The sequence below is a fragment of the Pseudophryne corroboree genome, chromosome 3 (assembly GCF_028390025.1).
Source record: "Pseudophryne corroboree isolate aPseCor3 chromosome 3, aPseCor3.hap2, whole genome shotgun sequence".
Lineage (NCBI taxonomy): Eukaryota > Metazoa > Chordata > Amphibia > Anura > Myobatrachidae > Pseudophryne > Pseudophryne corroboree.
This window is the reverse complement of record NC_086446.1, coordinates 359,673,582-359,694,269: the sequence shown is the minus strand read 5'-3', so window position 1 is coordinate 359,694,269 and position 20,688 is coordinate 359,673,582. Positions and strand designations below refer to the sequence as shown.

The window sequence follows — 20,688 nt, the reverse complement described above, 5'->3', positions numbered from 1 at the left end:
TAATGATAAAAATAACGTATAACCTGATCCATGCCAGACATAGCTGTGGCATATGTACATGCTGTACATACATCACAGCTTCCGCAAGTGGTGGAACTCACATGAGTTCTGTTACTTCAGGGCTGGCCAAACCAGTCCTCGAGATCTACCAACAGTTCACATTTTCCAGACCACCTAGCTGGTGCACAGGTGTAGTCATTACTAATTAAGATGTGCTGCATTCATTCCTAACTGACAATTCTACAGATCTCCAGGAGGCCTGGAAAACATGAACTGTTGGTAGATCTCGAGGACTGGTTTGACCAGCCCTGTGTTACTTGTATGCAGGGGCGAATTGGCCATAGGGCTCACAGGGAAGATTCCTGGTGAGCCAACGTGCATGTGGGCCCTGTTTTATTTGTCGACATATAAGGGGTGGTGCTGCCAAGAATCATAAAACCTCTTGGTGTCATTAGGCCTTTCAAACAGGAATTGGAAATTTGAAACAAATTGTAATACAAAAAGCTATATTATGCATTTATGATTTTTTTTTCCCCTGCAGGGGCCAATGTGTTTTTTTTCTTTTCTTGTGCAATGCATACACTGCAATGGTGTTCATACAGAGTTGCAGTATAGAGTCAGACACAAGCAGCAAGAAGTGTATTAGAAATGTGTTGGGCATTCCTGTGTGGTTACAGGGGATTGGCTATTCAGATGCATATATAATGTAGGATGGGCATGTTGCTGAAAGTGGTTGCATATACTGCAGAAACGTTCAGTTGTTCGCATTGGTGGCCATACTCAGAAGGATGATCTGCACCTAGCATAGGGCTGGTGAAAGTTTCAATGGTGCGACCGATGTTGGTGTCTAAAAAGGCACAATGCATGGTTGCAGCGTCTGTAGACTCTAACTGCGGGCATCTCAGTCCTTGCATATTTGGATGCACGGATGTACACTAGGGAAGTGCATTGTAGTGTCTTTAGCATAAAGTCACAGATGCAACTAGAGCAAAAGATGCAAATAAGGCTGCAACTGCATACAACTCACAATCAGACCCTGTGAGGAGGAATCCCTCCCCCTCAACACACCCCACCCCCACAACAGACCACGCTACCATTAGGGCTGCTTCCATAAATTTACCGGGCTGGTTTTCCATACCAATCCGCCCCTACTTGGATGGCTGCCAGCCAATTAGCTGCTGCTAACATGGTAACAGGCTTATGATTGGCTGTGAGTGGCCTGTGTGTTAGCCAATCAGCGGCATAACTGTTTGTATCCCGTATTGTTTGAACCAGGGCCAGCTCAAAGAGCCTGAGGCTGCTTATGCTTTTTGGTGGGGACCACGTGCATTTTTTTCTTATTTTTAACTATTTCTTTACTTTTACACAAAGAGGAGCACTGCATAGATCACACTGATCTGTGCTTGCTTCTCCAAACCCACTGCTCATGGGCAGAAGTTTAAAATGCAGGCACAAACACAACTGAACTTGCACATTGTTAAACACAATTGAACACAATTGCATACGCCATCGGAAAACAGGATTCTGACAGACATGATTCTTACAGTATTTCAGCAATGACAATCGTGTTTAAGCTAGAGATGAGCGGGTTCGGATTTAACGCCAGAATTAACGCCAGTTCGGTTTTATCCGGATTTTTTCTATTGGCTATCCAAAACACGTGACACCCGTGAGCCAATAAGATGCCGTTTTGAGAACCGAGTAAATCCGAGTAAAACCGAGTAAAACCGAACCCGCTCATCTCTAGTTTAAACTCAGACCAAACATGATTCTTAGCTAACTTTCACCATAGCCTGAACAATTAGTACACATTTCTCTGTATTAGATTACCAATCCATAATTAGGTTGTTAAAGGGTTGCGCTTAGAGTCTGACATAACTACCAGAATACACATCTATTAAGAATAGTCACATGATATTACAGATATTCAGGAAGTACTGCAGCCAAAGTGTAATTATGCTGTCATTGTGTTTTTGAAAAGATTCAGGTGATAAAGCTGTTACCATTCACAATATTTTCTGTACTTTTATTTATGTTAAACAACCTTAAATTAGGGTGTTACAGTGAGTATTAAAGTTATAATTTTTTGGAACTGTTACATTTATTAAGGAGGACAGAATTGTAGGTATTATCTCCTCAGTACTATTGCAATAGCTGCAGCGATAATGGGCTGCCAGTTATCTGTGTATAACAATACTGCCTATCACATCCAGAACCTCTGAATGGTAACCATTTATTTTGTTAGATACTGTACATTTGGAATATATTTGTAACATGCAGTATAAATATTTACTTTGAAACATCCAAGAACAAATGTATCAGTTTAAGCTACTCATTTATTTTCTCTGCTCAGATGTCTTCAGCTTCTATGTCATAGTAACATAGTAACATGGGGGGTAATTCTGAGTTGATCGCAGCAGCAAGTTTGTTAGCAATTGGGCAAAACCATGGGGGTAATTCTGAGTTGATCGCAGCAGGAATTTTGTTAGCAGTTGGGCAAAACCATGTGCGTTTGCAGAGAGAGTTAGATTTGGGTGGGTTATTTTGTTTCTGTGCAGGGTAAATACTGGCTGCTTTATTTTTACACTGCAATTTAGATTGCAGTTTGAACACACCCCACCCAAATCAAACTCTCTCTGCACATGTTATATCTGCCCCCCCCTGCAGTGCACATGGTTTTGCCCAACTGCTAACAAAGTTCCTGCTGCGATCAACTCAGAATTACCCCCCATGTGCACTGCAGGTGTGGCAGATATAACATGTGCAGAGAGAGTTAGATTTGGGTGGGTTATTTTGTTTCTGTGCAGGGTAAATACTGGCTGCTTTATTTTTACACTGCAATTTAGATTTCAGTTTGAATACACCCCAACCCAAATCTAACTCTCTTTGCACATGTTATATCTGCCCCCCCTCCCTGCAGTGCACATGGTTTTTCCCAACTGCTAACAAATTTGCTGCTGCGATCAACTCAGAATTAGGCCCATAGTTTCTGAGGCTGAAAAGACAATTTGTCCATCGAGTTCAACCTGTTAGTGATCTCCTATACTGTAATATTTTAAAACTAATTTTAACTGTGGTGAGTGTTTAGCCGTTATGTCTATTAATTATTATTATTTTTACCATAGTGCACGATTTACCCACCATAACCCTGTACATCCTTATCCGTTAGGAATTAATCTAGCCCATTCTAAAAAGTAATGATCAAGTCTGCCATTACTACTCTCTCAGGCAGGGAATTCCAAATACATATTGTCCTTACTGTGAAGAAACCTTTCCTTCTCTGGGTGCGAAATCTCCTCTCCTCTAACCTAAGCCGGTGTCCGCGTGTCCTTTGTGTTGATCTTACCTAAAACAAATCCCCTTCTAGCTCTGTGTATTGTCCCCTTATATATTTGTACATGTTAATCATGTTCCCTCTTAATCTCCTTTTCTCCAGTGTAAACATTCCTAGTCTAGCAAGCCTTACCTCGTATTCTAGCATCTCCATGCCCTTAATCAATTTGGTTGCCCATCTCTGAATGTTTTCTAGTTCCAGGATATCCTTTTTATAGTATGGTACCCACAATTGTACACAGTATTCGAGATGTGGCCTCACTAGTAGTTACATAGTAACATAGTAACATACAGTATTTAATGAGGTTGAAAAGAGGCAAAAATGCCCATCGGGTACAACCTGTAATCTGTCTTAAGCCGAGTTCATTATAATGTCCCAATTGAAATAATGTTTTATGTTTAGTTATCAACTGTAAATCATGTTCCTCCCAGATTAACAATGTCAATATTTTGGATGCTATAACCTTGGATATCTTTTTCAGTCAAAAATGTATCCAATCTGTTTTTAAATGCATATACAGAGTCCGCCATTACCACCTTCTCTGGCAGGCAATTCCAGATCCTTATTGCCCTAACAGTGAAGAACCCTTTCCTCCGTTGCGTATGGAATTTCCTCTCCTCTAGCCTCAGCGAGTGACCTTGTGTCTTATACAGAGTTCTTTTAATAAACAATTCCTCTGATAACTCTTTGTAATGTCCCTTTATATATTTGAAGATATTAATAATGTCTCCTCTTAGACGCCTCTTTTCTAGTGTATACAAATTCAATCTAGTAAACCTTTCCTCGTACTCCAATCCCTCTAGCCCTTTAATCAATTTACTAGCACGCCTTTGAACCCTTTCGAGTTCACAGATATTGTTTTTATAATGTGGTGCCCAAAATTAAACACAATATTCCAGGTGCAGACATACCAATGATTTGTACAGCGGCAGAATTACACTCTCGTCCCTTGTCTCAATTCCCTGTTTTATGCACGCTAGCACCTTACTTGCCTTCTTTGCTGCACTTTGATATTGCATATGGTTATTAAGCCTATTATCAATGAGTACCCCCAAATCTTTTTCCAATACTGTTACCCGTAGATTTTCCCCATTTAATATGTAGTTTGCAAGTTTGTTTTTAGTCCCGAAGTGCATAACTTTGCATTTTTCTTTATTGAATCCCATTTTCCATTTAGACGCCCAGATTTCAAGTTTAGATAAGTCATTCTGTAGAGACTCCACATCTATTTCCACATTAATTACCTTGCACAGTTTAGTATCATCTGCAAAGATTGACACTGGGCTTTTCAGGCCTATTTCCATGTCATTGATAAATATGTTGAACAGTAATGGCCCGAGTACGTACCCTTGTGGTATTCCGCTGACTACTGGTGCCCAGCTGGAGGACATCCCATTGACCACTACTCACTGTACCCTGTTATCCAGCCAATTACTTATCCATGTACAAATAGTTTTTCCCAGCCCAAGCTCCTTTAATTTGATGATCAGTCTCCTGTGAGCAGAGGCGTAACTAGGGTTTTTGGAGCCCAGGGCAAGATCAATAATGGTGCCTCCCCCCCCAAGAAAAAAAACAAAAAAACAAAAACAAAAGGAAAGTATGTACACACATCACAGGTGTCACTGTATATAAAGATGTCAGAGTGTGTATGTATAGATGTAGGTGCAGTGGTCGAAGTGGAATTTTTGAAGGGGGAATGAAAAAGTGAAGGTAGCAATTATGGAAAAGGGGGCATGGTCACTCAAAAGGGGCATGTCCTTCAGTGTAGTAGGACTCATACTATCTAGTACTGGTGCCCCTTACACATTATAGCACACGGTATGAGCCAAAATTCACAATATAGCACACGGTATGAGCTGAAATTCACATTACCCCACACGGTATGAGCCGAAATTCACATTATAGTATACGGTATGAGTCAGAATTCACATTATAGCACAAGGTATGAGCCAAAATTCACATTATAGCACATAGTATGAGCCGAAATTCACGTTATTGCACTTGGTATGAGCCAAAATTCACATTATAGAGTGAGGGGATCCTACCCCCTTAATTAACAAGGCCTGTGGGGCACTGTGGTGAGGGGAGCCTACCCCCTTAATTAACTAATCCTGCGGGGCACTGTGGTGAGGGGAGCCTACCCCTTAATTGACTAATTGCAGAGTTTAGCAGTGGAAGGGTTGCAGCGGTTTCTCACCCCAAGCTGCAACGCTTCTGCCACCTCCGACACTCCACATCTTCGGCGCCACCCAGGATGCAAAGCACTGCACCGGTGATGCAACCTTTTCAGTGTGGTCTGCTGCGCTCCAAAGGGGGATCTTCTCTCCTGCTGCAGGATCCTGATGTGCACCATCCTCCCCGCTGTTACTGCCATGGTAAGCATTAGTACCGTTTACTACAGAGGCCAGTTACTGAGGCATATGTATTAAACCTCGGGCACTGAGATGCCCTTCTCACCGTACAGCTGTGTGGCCAAGCTGGGCAGGGGAACAGCCAGCAGCAGCATGCCGGATATCCGCAGCTGAGGGTGCAGGCTGAGGCAGCTGAATATTCAACAGTGCTAAGAGCCTCCGGTTCCTGCACCCCCCGGAGCTGCAGTACACCGGCAAAGGACACCCATCCCCCAAACCCTGTGTAGCCCAAAGCCGAAGATCAGCAGCATGTTAAACGTGGAAGCAGAAGCCGCTTGTTGCCAGTCAACATGTTGCCAATCTCTGGCTTTGGGCTCCGCACGTGCCTTACAGCCTGCACCCTCAGCTGCTGATATCCGGCATGCTGCCCCTGCTGCTGGCTTTCCACCCGCCCATCTTGGCAACCCAGCTGGATGGTGAGTGAGAAGGGCATCTCAGTGCCTGTGGTTTAATACATATCCCTCTTTGGTAAATGGCCTCTGTGGTAAATGGTACTAATGCTTACCGTGGCGGTAAGCATTACTATATCCTGCCCTATAGGTGTAAAGCCAATATCAAACACACACACAGACTGCCCACCACCCCATTACTTACACACAAACACACACACACACTTGGTCAGACTGTAGATTGCACACACACAGACTTGCCACCCCCAAACCCCACACACACACACACACTCAGACTACACACACATTCTCATACTTTCCCCTCCCCCACACACACTGAACTTCAAAAATTAACACACACCCACACTGTCCCCCCCACACACACACACTGGACTGCAAAAATTAACACACATGCACTCACACTGTCCCGCACCCCCTCCTCTCCCGACAGTAAACTGAGCTGCGGCCTGCTCACCTGCACCTCCAAGGCCATGCACGCGCGATACGGACACTGCAGGGGGGAGTAATGGGAGTAGGGGGAGGCTTCTAGCTGCCGCTGCCTGTGCAGTGGGACAGGCACAGCAGCTGGCAGAGACAGGAAGAGCGGGTAGCGCCGGCACCACCAAAACCGTGTCGCATGTGTTGAGTGGGCCGTGCAGGTGCTTGCGGTGCCCCCCTCTGCTGGGGCTGCCATGGTGCCCATGGCATGTGCCCTGCTCGCCCCAAGCTAGTTACACCTCTGCCAGTGAGTCACTGTATCGAAGGCTTTTGCAAAATCAAAGTATACCACATCCACTGCTTTTCCCTGGTCAAGATTGTCGCTCACGTCCTCATAGAAGCTAACTAAGTTAATTTGACAAGATCGGTCCCTCACAAACCCATGCTGGTTCTTGCTAATAAACTTAGTGGCATGCATATACTCCTGTATGCTATCCCTTAAAATTCCCTCCAATAATTTCCCCACTATAGATGTCAAACTAACTGGTCTGTAGTTACCTGGATAATTTTTAGATCCCCTTTTAAATAATGGCACTACTTCAGCTAATTGAACTAATGAAAATCAAGTATAGGGGTTTTGCTAGTTGTGACCTAAGCTCCATAAGAACCCTCAGGTGAAGTCCATCTGGGCCAGGGGATTTATTAATCTTAATTTTTGATTAGTCTCTCCCAGACTATTTCTTCACTTAAACAAGTGTCTAGCCATGAATCATTGCCGTCACTATCATTATGCACTACTCCCACCGTCAGTTCTTCTCTGGTGAACACAGATGAAAAAAATTTGTTCAGTATTTCCACTTTTGTTTCATCATTTAATAATACTCCAAATTCGTCTTTTATTGTACCTATGTTCTCCTTTTTTAACCTTTTACTGTTTATGTATTTAAAAAAACTTTTTAGGATTAGTTTTGCTCTCTATAGCGATTTGCTTTACGGTTTCAATTTTAGCTGCTCTTGTTGCTTTTTTGCATCTTTTATTGCATTCCTTGCAGTACTGAAATGACTCCTCCATTGCATTACATTTAAATGCTTTGAAAGCACGCTTATTATTCATTTCTTCCTTGACCTTCTTGTTAAGCCACATCGGTTTGAGTTTGGTACTCCTGTGCTTACTGCCCATGGGAATGAATTTGTGAATATTGCTATCTAGCAACCCTTTTAAAGTATCCCACATTTCCATAGTGTTCTTGCCATGAAACAAATCTTCCCAGTCAATATCGTTTAGTGCACTTCTCAACATATTGAAGTTAGCCTTCCTAAAGTTATATGTTTTGGTTGATCCCTTATAGCTATGTTTCATGAAACTGATTTCGAATGATCTCCCATTATAGTGATTTATATAATGGGAGTATAACACTCTCATCCCTTGCATCAATTCACCACTTTATGCATGCTAATACCTTGTTTGCCTTATTTGCTGCATTCCTACTTTGGATACTGCTGCTAAATTTGTTATCTATGTGAACAACTAAATCTTTTTCCGATACAGAATCTCCAAGTTTTTCCCCATTTAGTGTATAGGCAGTATATTTGTTCTAGCTACCAAAGTGCATAACCTTACATTTGTTTACACTGATCCTCATTTTCCATTTTGCTGCCCATGCTTCCAGTTTAAATAAGTCATTCTAAAGAGACTCAGCATCTTCCTCTGAATTTATAACCTTACACAGTTTTTTATCATTTGCAAAAGTTGACATCATGCTGTCTAGACCTACCTCTAGATCATTTATGAAAATGTTGAACAGTAGTGGTCCAAGTACAGACCCTTGTGGCACACCACTTAGTACTTCAGTCCATTTTGAACAAATTCCATTTACCATCACTCACTGCTCCCATTTATCCAACCAATTTCTAACTTAAGTGCATATTGTGCTCCCTAGACCAAGTTCTCTTAATTTGCACATACGCCTCATGTGAGGTACTGTATTGAAAGCTTTAGCAAATTCTAAAAAGATTACATCCACCTCTTTACCCTGGTCTAGGTTAGCACTAACTTTTTCATAAAAGCCTATTAAGTTAGTTTGACATAATCTATCCTTCACAAATCCATGTTGGTTCCCATTAATAACCTTATTGGCTTCAATGAACTCCTGTATACCATCCCTTAACATACCTTCCAGTACTTTTCCCACTATAGATGTAAGACTTACTGTTCTATAATTACCCAGCTCAGATTTACTTCCCTTTTTAAATATCGGCACTACTTCCGCTATATGTCAGTCTTTGAGAACCATGCCTGATGTCAGTGAGTCAGTGAAAATCAAATATAGGGGTCTTGGTAATTCAGCGTGTAGCTCCAAGAGAACCCTTGAGTGAATTCCGTCAAGACCAGGTGATTTTTTAATCAGACACATTCTACTTCCTCACTTAAATGAGCATTTAGCAGTTGGATATTATTGTTGCTGAGGTTATGCGTTAATCCCACCATTCTTGTGAATACAGATGAGAAAAACTTGTTTAATTTTTCCACTTTGTCATTGTTGTCTTTTATTAGGTTGCCCAACTTGCCTTTTAAGGGGCCTTTACTCTCCTTTTTTAATCCTTTGCTGCTGATTTATTAAGAAAACTTTTGGGGGTTTGATTTACTTTCCTTAGCTATTAGCTTTTCAGTTTCTATTTTAGATGCTCTGATTTCCCACTTAATGTCCCTTAGAGCTTCCTTCATCATGTCAAAGTTAGCTTTGCTAAAGTTTAGGGTCTTAGTTGAGCCTCTATAGAGTTGCTTGTGAATACTGATATTGACGTCAGTTACTTTTAAACAGTGGTTCCCAAACTTAATTGAATCACGGTACAATAGAGTATCAGAATTGTTTTTCACGGCAGCTCTATCCCAAAAGTTTCTGATTAAGAAAATTAGAAAAAATATTAAATAAAGTAAATTGTTTTTATACTGTATGTCATCCTTAAGTTCAATTATGTGGAGAGGAACAAGATTCACTTCTGTTTGTCCACATATTTTATGACTGGCAGCCACCAGCACTGGTTTTGCCTATTATCCATAAATTGTTTGAATTTGTCCTGTACCACCAATCTGAGGCACCCTTGCCAGTGCCCTTCAGCACCCTAGGGTGCTATGACAGCACACTAGCCCTCATTCAGTATGAATCACTACTGTCCAAACACCGCAAATGGGCGAAGGGAATAGAGGTGAAGGGCACCACCTAATGCAACCACAGAGCATTCACTAGCCCTGTTTGTAATTATGTTAGTGAGAACTGGGCTGCATGTGAAGGGCAAAGTGTTATAAGGAGGGAAAGGGGATGTGAGCAATTAGAAAGTCATTGAGCATTATACCCTTTTTCAACTAGCTTTAAAACATGGGTAAATGCGCGAGGGCGCGCATTTACCCATGTTTTTTCTAGTGGAAAACGGTCCCCTTGCAAATTCCCGGATCAAGTGATCCGGGAATCCTACCTGGGTAGCTTGCCGGGTTGAACACGTGTTCAACCCGGTAAGCTGTGTAGTGTGAACGGGAGCCGTGTCGATGCGACACGGCTCCCATTCACAGTGAATGGAGTGGCGGCGCTGGGAGATCATGTGATCTCCCAGCACCGCCCCTGCCACGTCACCAGCAGCGTCACCAACCCGGCAATATGCCGGGTTGGTGTGCGCTGTGGGAAAGAGGGGTTGTAGCACAGGTCGCAGCCGTGTCAGGCTCCCGGCTGCGACCCGTGCTACAGATGGAAAAGGGGTATAAGATAGTGGAAGTCATGCCAAAGAACCAGTTCAACATCTTCAACCATCTCTACTTAACAATTCAAGCAGGACATCCTCTTTCTTGAATGCTTTATTTTATATAATTTTTTTTAACTGTTATGATCATTCAGAAAAAGTCAGAATACTATTTGTGGTATAGTAAGCAAGTGATGAGCAATATATTCATAGTGGAATCAAGCAAATAATTGATTAAAAAAAAACACAGCACCAAAAACAAGTAATAAATATGCTTTCTGTTGAGTTGTCTTTATATCCTATAAGTTGACATTAAGGTCACTTCCAAGTGTCCCACGGGTAGATGATGTATTAATATAAAGGAATATATACAGTGAAAAACCTTTGAAACAGATCAGAGAGAAGCGCAAAAATAAAATGAATACATGACATATACTGTAGCCTTGCACAAGATACATGAGTAAATAGACTTAATCACTGTCTTTTAATGTCATCCATCTATATCTTGGGTGTAATGTAGTTATCATTATCGATATCACAAAATAGTTGATGCATTCATATAATTAATGACATATATTCATAGTGCAGTATATGTTTAAACAGATTTTAATATATAAGGTGAATCAAAAATACACTTACAGCCAAAGACTGAATAGCTTATCTGAAAACTACTTTTGGTAGTACATTCTTAGGTCAGACATGCAGAGCAGGTAAGGTGTTCTAAAGTAATGTCCACAATGCATACAAACATATCCCAAAATATTTCAGTCTATTCTGCAAATTGGTGAGTATTTGTCCCCTATCCCTAACTTTAATCTCTACCCCAAACCCTCCTTCTAGTTTTTAATCCTAACCTCCAACCCTGTAGCCTAACCCTAATCCTTCCACTCACAGCCTAACCCTAATGTTGACATTTCACCTGCCGACATTCTGAGAATCCCTGTCGACGCATTGCCTGTCGACATGACAACAATGTTGACATCATAACTGTTGACATTGTAGTGTTAATATTTTAAATGTTGACATTATTAATGCCGACCTTTTGACTACATCCCCGTAAGGGCGTAGGGAGTAAATATCTTTCACAATTGGAACCCAATGACCTCCATCTTAGAAAGCAGGTAACAATCAGCATTCATTTTTGTGTCTAAAATGGCCGTGTGGACACTGGATAACCCAGGAACATACACAGTAATTAGTATTGTTCACCACTAAGGGAGAACGTAATACTGTAGGTTACGATTTTGTAAAAGTGAGGATTTAAAGGAGTTCATCTTTGTTACAGATGTCTTTATTGGTGACATTGCAAATAGCATTAAAGGGAATGTATGCCTTTTTGCAGATGACACAAAGGTATGCAACAGTGTAGACACACCAGGTGGGGTAAAACAAATGATTGAGGATCTAGGTAGACTAAAGGAATGGTCAAGAGTGTGGCAATTACAGATTAATGCCCAAAAAATGCTAAATCAAATCCAAAGGCTAAATATAGTATTAATGGCACTATACCGGGAACTACTGAGGAGGAAAGGGATATAGGAGTCACTATTTCAGGTGACTTAAAGGTAAGTAAGCAATGTAACAAAGCAATGAGAAAGGCTAGTCAGATGCTTGACTGCATTGGGAGAGGAATCAGCAGCAGAAAGAAATAAGTAATAATGGCACTGTATAGGTCATTCGTATGGCCTCATCTAGAATACTGTGTTCAGTTCTGGAGGCCGGTATCCGGACTCCAGGTCGACAACAAAAAGGTCGACGCCAATTGGTCGACACACCTTAGGTCAACATGGACAAAAGGTCGACAGGAACAAGGTCGACATGGAAAAAGGTCGACATGAGTTTTTCACGATTTTTTTCTTTTTTTGAACCTTTTCATACTTAACGATCCACGTGGACTACGATTGGAACGGTTATCTGTGCCGAGCGAAGCGGTAGCGGAGCGAAGGCACCATGCCTGAAGCATGGCGAGCGAAGCGAGCCATGCGAGGGGACGCGGTGCACTAACTGGGGTTCCCGGTCACTCTACGAAGAAAACAACACCAAAAAAACATAAAAAACTCATGTCGACCTTTTTCCATGTCGACCTTGTTCCTGTCGACCTTTTGTCCATGTCGACTTTTTGTCCATGTCGACCTAAGGTGTGTCGACCAATTGGCATCGACCTAAGGTGTGTCGACCTTTTTGTTGTCGACCCTGAGTCCCAGACCCCTGGAGGCCATATCTTCAAAAGGATATTAATACATTAGAAACTGTTCAAAGAATGGCAACTAAAATGGTGCATGGCCTATAACACAAAACATACCCAGAAAGACTAAGAAATCTCAATATGTATAGTTTGGAGCAGAGAAGGGAAACTTTCAAATATATCAAGGGTTTTAACAAAATCCAGGAGGGAAACATTCTCCAAATGAAGAGAAGCAATAGGACACGAGGACATGCACTGAGACTGCAGGGGAGGAGGTTAAGGGGAAATTTGAGGAAGAATGACTTCACAGAAATGGTAGTGGACAAGTGTAATAGATCCCATCGGAGGTGGTAGAGGCTAAAACAGTAGTGCAATTTAAACATGCATGGGATAGACATAAGGATATCCTTACAAAGAAATAAGGTTTGAGATAAAAATATGGTAAAAAAAAAGGGGGCAGACTAGATGGACCGAGTGGTTCATATCTGCTGTCAAATTCTATGTTTCAGATGCAGCTTATCTTCAATGCGTCTGTTATCTCATTAAATTCATTATTTTACTATATGAGCATCAGGACCACTGAGAGTTGCCTACAAAAGCAATCTTGTGTTATTTTGTGAAATAGACATCAAAGTAATGATTACACAGAAAAATATCATTACTTTATGACCACAGAATTTTCTAATTGTGCAATTATGCTGCTTGATGACCTGTTGTACATTTGCAGCATGCCTTACGTTTCTGTTCATAATGCACATTTCTGACCAATGTTGGAAACAATTTTTTCATTCTTTTCACCACATTTATTTCTTCAGAGTTTGAGTTCACATGGATTGTATTATTTATCTGGAACATGTGTTCTTCCATCCCCCCCCCCCCCCAAAAAAAAAAAAAAAAAAAAGACAAATTCAAAAAACACCTTTTAAAAAATAAAATAAAACACAAAATATTGCTGGTTCCTATATATATATATATATATATATATATATATATATATAGTCCATGGATGAGTCCGGCACTCAGCTTCCCCGTAGGGGTATGTGCTCCGGTGCCCTCCCAGGGGGGTGAACCCCAATATATAACCAACAATATAGGCGGCACTCGGAGACTTGCACAAAATGGGTGAAAAAACAGCCAGGTGAGTTTATTCAGGTCAACGTTTCGGGGGACGTACCCCCTTCCTTAGGACACAACACACTGTTGTGTCCTGAGGAAGGGGGTACGTCCCCCGAAACGTTGACCTGAATAAACTCACCTGGCTGTTTTTTCACCCATTTTGTGCAAGTCTCCGAGTGCCGCCTATATTGTTGGTTTTATATATATATATATATATATATATATATATATATATAAAATTGCAATTTGCCCATATTCTGCAAGGAATTTGAATTGCTCATAAATGACAAAAGTGGTGCAAGGGCGCTTGAAAGACATACGATAACAAAAAGAGAAAGAAATGGCATTTAGACCCTGCACTGTTTCTGACTTGTATATAACTCTCTTTGTGTTGATATACCACGGCCTTATGTATGGATGATTTAAGATAAATGAGAGGTCACCTGCTGTCAAGGCAAGTGCAGGTATTGTTCAATAAACCACATTTTTTTGTACAAACTGAAGTGGGCATTATTCTATTTTACTGCACTCTTGTTTCCATCGTTATAGCACTGTCTCTTCCATGTAAAGCTGTTAATAAGGTCTTGTAAGATGTAGCCGTAGTATTATTTGATAAACATCAAGGGTCACAGCAATCCACAGGTGTTGCAGTTATTCAGTGACTTATGATGGGCTATGATTTAGAAAGAAAATTAACGTTGACAAACAGTTGTGAATGTTTCCTTCTGATGTCTGTAATATGCTTTAATGCAGCACTCATCTGATTCACTAATCCCTTTATTTCAGTTTTGTTGGTGAGGCGTACTTCACGTTTGAAGTTTAAAGGAATATTATAAAATATGATGCATAATAAATGCCTATAAACTGACGTAACTTACTTACATTGCTTAGTATAAAAGACCCAGAGAATTAGAAATTCATACACTTTACCTGATATACAAACAGCAGATTCCATCCTCCAGAACAAAACCCTGAAGAACCATGAGCCACGGTATTAGCCACTCATCCTCTAGATCTGTTATGGATGTCTCTTATACAGGTGGCCATTATCCAAAAATGTCTAACCAGATCTCTTCAATACATCACGGAGGACACCATAAAGTTCACCAAAAGAATTCCTCTATTTCTCATCATGGTAGTCACTGCAAAGCTCCCAGTGCCCATGGTAGGAGCACAAGAGTCTCCTTTTCCACAAACTCTGCTTCTGGCCATGGACATAGATTTGGGAATGTAAATGGTGGCCACAGTCATGGTAATCACATTGTAATCTCTGGAGGCCACCGTGATTGGAAAAATACTGGTCTGCTCAGCATTAATGAGAAGGAAACCATGCAACATCTTAACCAGCGACTGTCATCCTACCTGGAGAAAGTTCATTCCCTAGAACAGGAAAATGCCCAGCTGGAAAGTAAGATCTGTGAGTGGTATGCGAATAATGCCCCCAGCACATTGCCTGACTCTAGCCAATATTTCAGGACTATTCAAGAGCTTCAGAACCAGGTAAATTCAAATATACATGAATAAACATTGTGGATTAGTATACGATAACATCATCTACAGTATGTATGGCTTACACATAATCTATTTCACTATCAGATCTTTTTAGCCACTGTAGACAATGCACATATTGTCCTGCAAATAGACAATGCCCAGCTGGCTGCAGATGATTTGAGAAACAAGTAAGTGACCTATTTTCAATAGAAACAGTAGCAATAAAATTATATTTTGTTCCTTGGTCTTCTTACGAACCTATGGCACATAGGTTCCAATTTATACACAACAGCAGGAGAGTTACAACTATAACGTATTTTGTTGATGCTATTGTATGTGAAATTAACATGCACACTGTTTCCTACACAGTCTGGGTCTTAGTAATTTATCTTTATAGATATGAGATGGAACTCAACTTAAAGAATAATGTTGAGGCGGATATTGGCGTTCTTCGAAGAGCCCTGGAAGAGCTTAACATGCAAAGAAGGGATTTGGAAATACAACTTCAGTGCCTCCAAGAGGAGCTTCTGCAACTAAAGAAAAGCCATGAAGAGGTAAAGTTAAAATGAAAAGAAAAATACAATGGCTTTAGAAGAAGATTACAAAAAAGAACTAAATGCTTGTAGTGATATGTAATATAACAAATACTTTTTTATACCTGAAGGAGGTGAACGCTCTGCAAACACAACTTGGTGCCAGGGTCAATGTGGAAGTTGATGCTGCTCCTTCTATGGATCTCAACAAAACCTTGTCTGAGGTCAGACAGCAATATGAGAACCTGATGGAGAGGAACCTTAAGGAGGTTGAAAGCATATTTCTTGCAAGGGTAATACCTGCATTTTACTTTTGTTTTATTACACTTACTGTTATTATTATTATTATTATTATTATTATTATTGTTACTACATAAAAATAGATTATTATTACTGAAAACATTTATAGATTGTTTTGGTATCTCACATATTTGGCAGCGTCATACACTTTCATGATAATTTAAATAACCTGACGGATTATGTTTAAAGTGAGGAACTTTCTATGGAAATCCAATATAGGGGGTAATTCTAAGTTGATCGCAGCAGGAAATTTTTTAGCAGTTGGGCAAAACCATGTGCACTGCAGTGGGGACAGATATAACATGTGCAGAGAGAGTTAGATTTGGGTGTGGTGTGTTCAAACTGAAATCTAAATTGCAGTGTAAAAATAAAGCAGCCAGTATAACCCACCCAAATCTAACTCTCTCTGCACATGTTATATCTGCCTCCCCTGAAGTGCACATGGTTTTGCCCAATTGCTAACAAACTTTCTGCTGAGATCAACTCAGAATTAGGCCCATAGTCTTACATTTACTGTAGTGTGATACTTAATTTTAATGGTGTTTTTGAACAGCTGAAATATATTATACTATTTTTCAACATAATGCTTTCTCTTTATCTAATGCTACATTGCTTACTTTTAAATCAATCAGGATTTCCACCACTATTCAGATTTCTCTGCATATATGCAGCCACACCTCCCCTATACATCCACTTGTGAAAGTTGTCATCATCATTATCAGTGGACATCTGAAATCAAATGGATCTCAGTGTATCCTCACCTCTGAATAGCCCGTAATTCCATCTACACACCCACAACAAGTCCTCAGAACATTTAGCCTATGAGCAGATGCCCACTTGCAGCTCAGTATCACCCACTAAGCTGCGAACAGAGATGCAACTGAGTTGACTATGGTCAATAGGAAGCATACAAAATACTGCTAAATCCATCTCTGACTCAGCCCCACAATCTGATGTCTAACCAGCATTGACCAATGTATTTTTGCTAATGATATAAAAAGGGAATTATGTACCCACATATCACTTTTTCAGCGTAGGGCTAACCCATATAAGAAGAGTCTTTATCCCTATTTCTGGAAAAGCTCCCAATAGTTTCATTGGGAGTATATTATAAGTAACTTGACCATGTTTGCCAGTTGGTAAGTATCACTAGCCTCCTTAGACCTACTAGTGTATCTTCCATGAATACAGAGTTGCCATGGCTGTCCCACAAATGATGGGCCCTCTGTATCCAGAAGGACATGCAGACATAATATAGTACTAAATATTCAGTACTACCTAGATTACCCTGTCCCAGAAGTCATTGGAGACTCCCCAATGATTAATTCTTGCTCCACATGAACCCTGAGTGACAGGTAGGCATACTACTGACAACTCAGTACTGCTTTGATGTCCCTGTGCCATTTTTGCTAGATACAGTAGTAATTGGTGTATTCATGCATTTAGGTGCCATGCCCTACCACCCTCCACCCAGAAAGAGTAGGAAGGAGTGAGAAGACATTATCAATGTCCTAACTTGCCCACTACTTTCATGATTATTGTACACATTTTTGGGTGATTTTCCTTGCATTACTATACCAGGTCCACTCCAGTCTTAAAGTGTTCTTGCTCATTCCTGAAGTCTGTAATGTTGGTCTGCAAGGAGTGTTCTCTCTATTATGCATTCTTAAGAAACCTTGCCTCAGAGAGACTCCTGTGGTTCATTATTGTTATCTTTTATATAACTTAATCACTTCTGTAATTCTAAAGCAACTTTATAAACTGGTAAGTTTTTCTGTTGACCTTTCTCTCTTTGTAGAGTGCAGAACTGGATCGTGAGGTTTCTTCTGGGGCTGAACAACTGCAGTCAGTTAGTAATGAACTTACTGACCTGAGACGTTCCGTACAGACCCTAGAGATTGAGTTACAAAGTCATCTTAGCATGGTATGTTTCAGAATTGACATGAATGATACTATAATTTAATAGAAGTACGTTTTTGGATTACAGAGTGGTTGTCACTAAATCTAGAAATGTTAAAAGAAAAAAGAGTTAAACAGCACCAACAGAAAAGAAAGAGAAGTGTGTCTAATTTATTGGGCTTGTTTTATGATAGAAATCAGCCCTGGAATCCACATTGGCCGAGACAGAAGACACTTTTGGTTCCCAGCTTGCCCAATTACAAACAATGATTGACAATGTGGAGTCTCAGCTAGCACAGATACGATCTGATCTAGAACGGCAGAACCATGAGTACAAAATCCTCATGGACCAGAAGACCCACCTGGAGATGGAGATTGCCACTTACAAACGCCTCCTGGATGGTCATGATATACAGTATGTACAACAAAGTCTTTTGTGCTTTTCCAACAGCAGACATGAAAAATATATGAATAATAAATAAGTAATTAGTATACTCAGACACATACAGTAAAAAGAGATAGTCGAGCAAAAATAATTCAAAAGCAGAATTATCGCTTTGTATGTAGGCTTTATTGTAACTAAGAATTATCTATCTATCTATCTATCTATCTATCTATCTATCTATCTATCTATCTATCTATCTATCTATATATCTATCTATCTATCTACCATGTGTCCCATACCTAGCAGATTCCATTTTAAAAAATATTCTAGGAGCAGAATCAAGGTTGACGATGCATGGTCTGGGATCTTTGCTTTCATTTAGTTAAAAACAATATAATGAATTATGTGTATGAAGCCTTGTATGTAGGAAGGGTCACATGACTATTCTTTGCTCTTAGACAACTCTGTAAGCACAACTATCTAATTCTCAGTTCTCACTCGACACACAACATCTCTTATCCAAAGACATTAAGGTGGTGATATACTAGCGTCAAAAACATGGGCAAAACTCCAAAAAATGCAGTTTTCAGAGTTTTGTCCGCAATCCCTGTATGTGTTGTCTGTAGGTTACCAAATTAAATACATTCCGGAGCTTGAACCCAGTAGGTAATGCCATCTCTTATCAGGAGAGCTGTCCTTTGCGATTTTAATTGCATTTCTTATTACATACTGGTGTTGTTAATGCCGGTATGTATCGCATCCACAATGCGATGCGTAGTATATTCCGCCCTACACTATTTTAGTACGGTATGCCGGCGCTCGGGCTTCTGGCGACCAGCATACCGGCGCCGGGAGCCCGACCGCCGGCATACCGACAGCGTGGCGATCGCAAAGGAGCCCCTTGCGGGCGCGCCACACTATTTTATTCTCCCTCCAGGGGCGTCGTGGACCCCCACGAGGGAGAATAGTTGTCGGTATGCCGGGTGTCGGGATTCCGGCGCCGGTATACTGTGCGCCGGGATCCCGACATTCGGCATACAGAAGACCACCCGTGACCAACAATATCATCACACTCATCTCCAGGAAAAAATTGTGGTGCTGTGGATATTCTGATAGTCTGATTATGTATTGGAATGTCGACATGCAGGTGGTGATAAATTCTAACAAATACATCCTCTTAACTTAGTAAAACAGTTTTGACAATTCAATAAATCCGCTTTCATATAATGCTACAGATGTTAGTGTTTTAATAATATGATGACATTAATAATAAGAATTGTATTAGTAATGTCAGTAGTAATAACCAGTTGTGTCTTTAGTATTGGTAATTGTGTAAAATTCTTGTCTCAATACAGTGTTCCAGCTCATCACAGCACAGAACATAAAGACAGTAAGTCACAGATTTTATAGTTTGTAAATTTTGCTAATGAGTAATCTGTTATGGTAAAATTGTTTTCTATATATTTATATAGTGTATAGTATAGGGGGAAAAGCTGAACATCTGCTATATACCTATACTATGCGTAGAAACAGTTAAAATTATCAACATTGCAAATAATATACTATCCTATGGATATTCCTTTAAGTGGGCAGTATGAAAATCATACAGTACATTAACACTATTTTACCAGCTTGGAACTTTACTAAATACCTGTTTCTCCTAGTAAAAATAATGGGAGAGGGTGTTGGATAGTATATGAACACGTGCTGTCCACAATTACTAATGTATTTCTCGCATTGTGCAGCATCAACCCTTGAAACAGTTCTTCATATAAACCAGATGAAAAACCAAAACTACATTTATTGTTCTGACATCTTGTGTAATCTGTTTTCTTATTTTGTCATTTTGTTATTTCTCACTCCACCATATTTGTGACACTAAACTCAATATGGAGACATCATAATATTAAAAGAAAAAATTGGTTCAAATAATAATATATAGCTGCTAACTGTAAACATTTTTAGCAGTCATTTAAAGGGGACCAGTTTAATATAAATGTAGCAAGAAATTCTGAATAAGTGCTGACCTGACCTCACACGGACATTTTTTCTGTAATCATATACTAATGTTGTTGTCCTTTATGTGCCTCGTGTGCTTAACTCATGTCTGTCTTCAACAGTATCTCATCACAGGAAATGTTAGAGATTTACAGATGATGATGATGGAGAGATATCTGGCTATAAATCTCTATGAAATCTCACAGCAAATGGAAGATGTCATATAAAAACTTCAACCATAAAGTAAAAACATAACTATGTTAGTCTTTCCTAGTACTTGGATTTTTTTCTCTTCTTGAAATGGTATAAAGCAAGTTATGAATCCAATGGCATAAAGTCACTCTATAAATATAGTATACACAGTAAGGGTTTGTTACCACAGAAAAACGGCAAAGCTACTTTCACAATATCAATAGATCATAATAAATACTAATTACCAGCCCATCAAAATGACGGAACAACATTACAGTAATGTTA

The 20,688-nt window shown here is 40.1% G+C and overlaps 1 protein-coding gene across 1 annotated transcript; it reads left to right on the top strand.

The window, feature by feature from the left end:
• The first annotated feature begins 14,934 nt into the window (after positions 1-14,934).
• Positions 14,935-20,438, top strand: LOC135057274 (keratin, type I cytoskeletal 42-like). Its single transcript, XM_063963165.1, has 8 exons — positions 14,935-15,105; positions 15,202-15,284; positions 15,494-15,650; positions 15,761-15,922; positions 17,728-17,853; positions 18,023-18,243; positions 19,569-19,603; positions 20,347-20,438. The coding sequence occupies exons 1-8, from the start codon at positions 14,935-14,937 to the stop codon at positions 20,436-20,438; spliced, it is 1,047 nt and encodes a 348-aa protein (XP_063819235.1).
• The last annotated feature ends 250 nt before the right edge of the window (positions 20,439-20,688 follow it).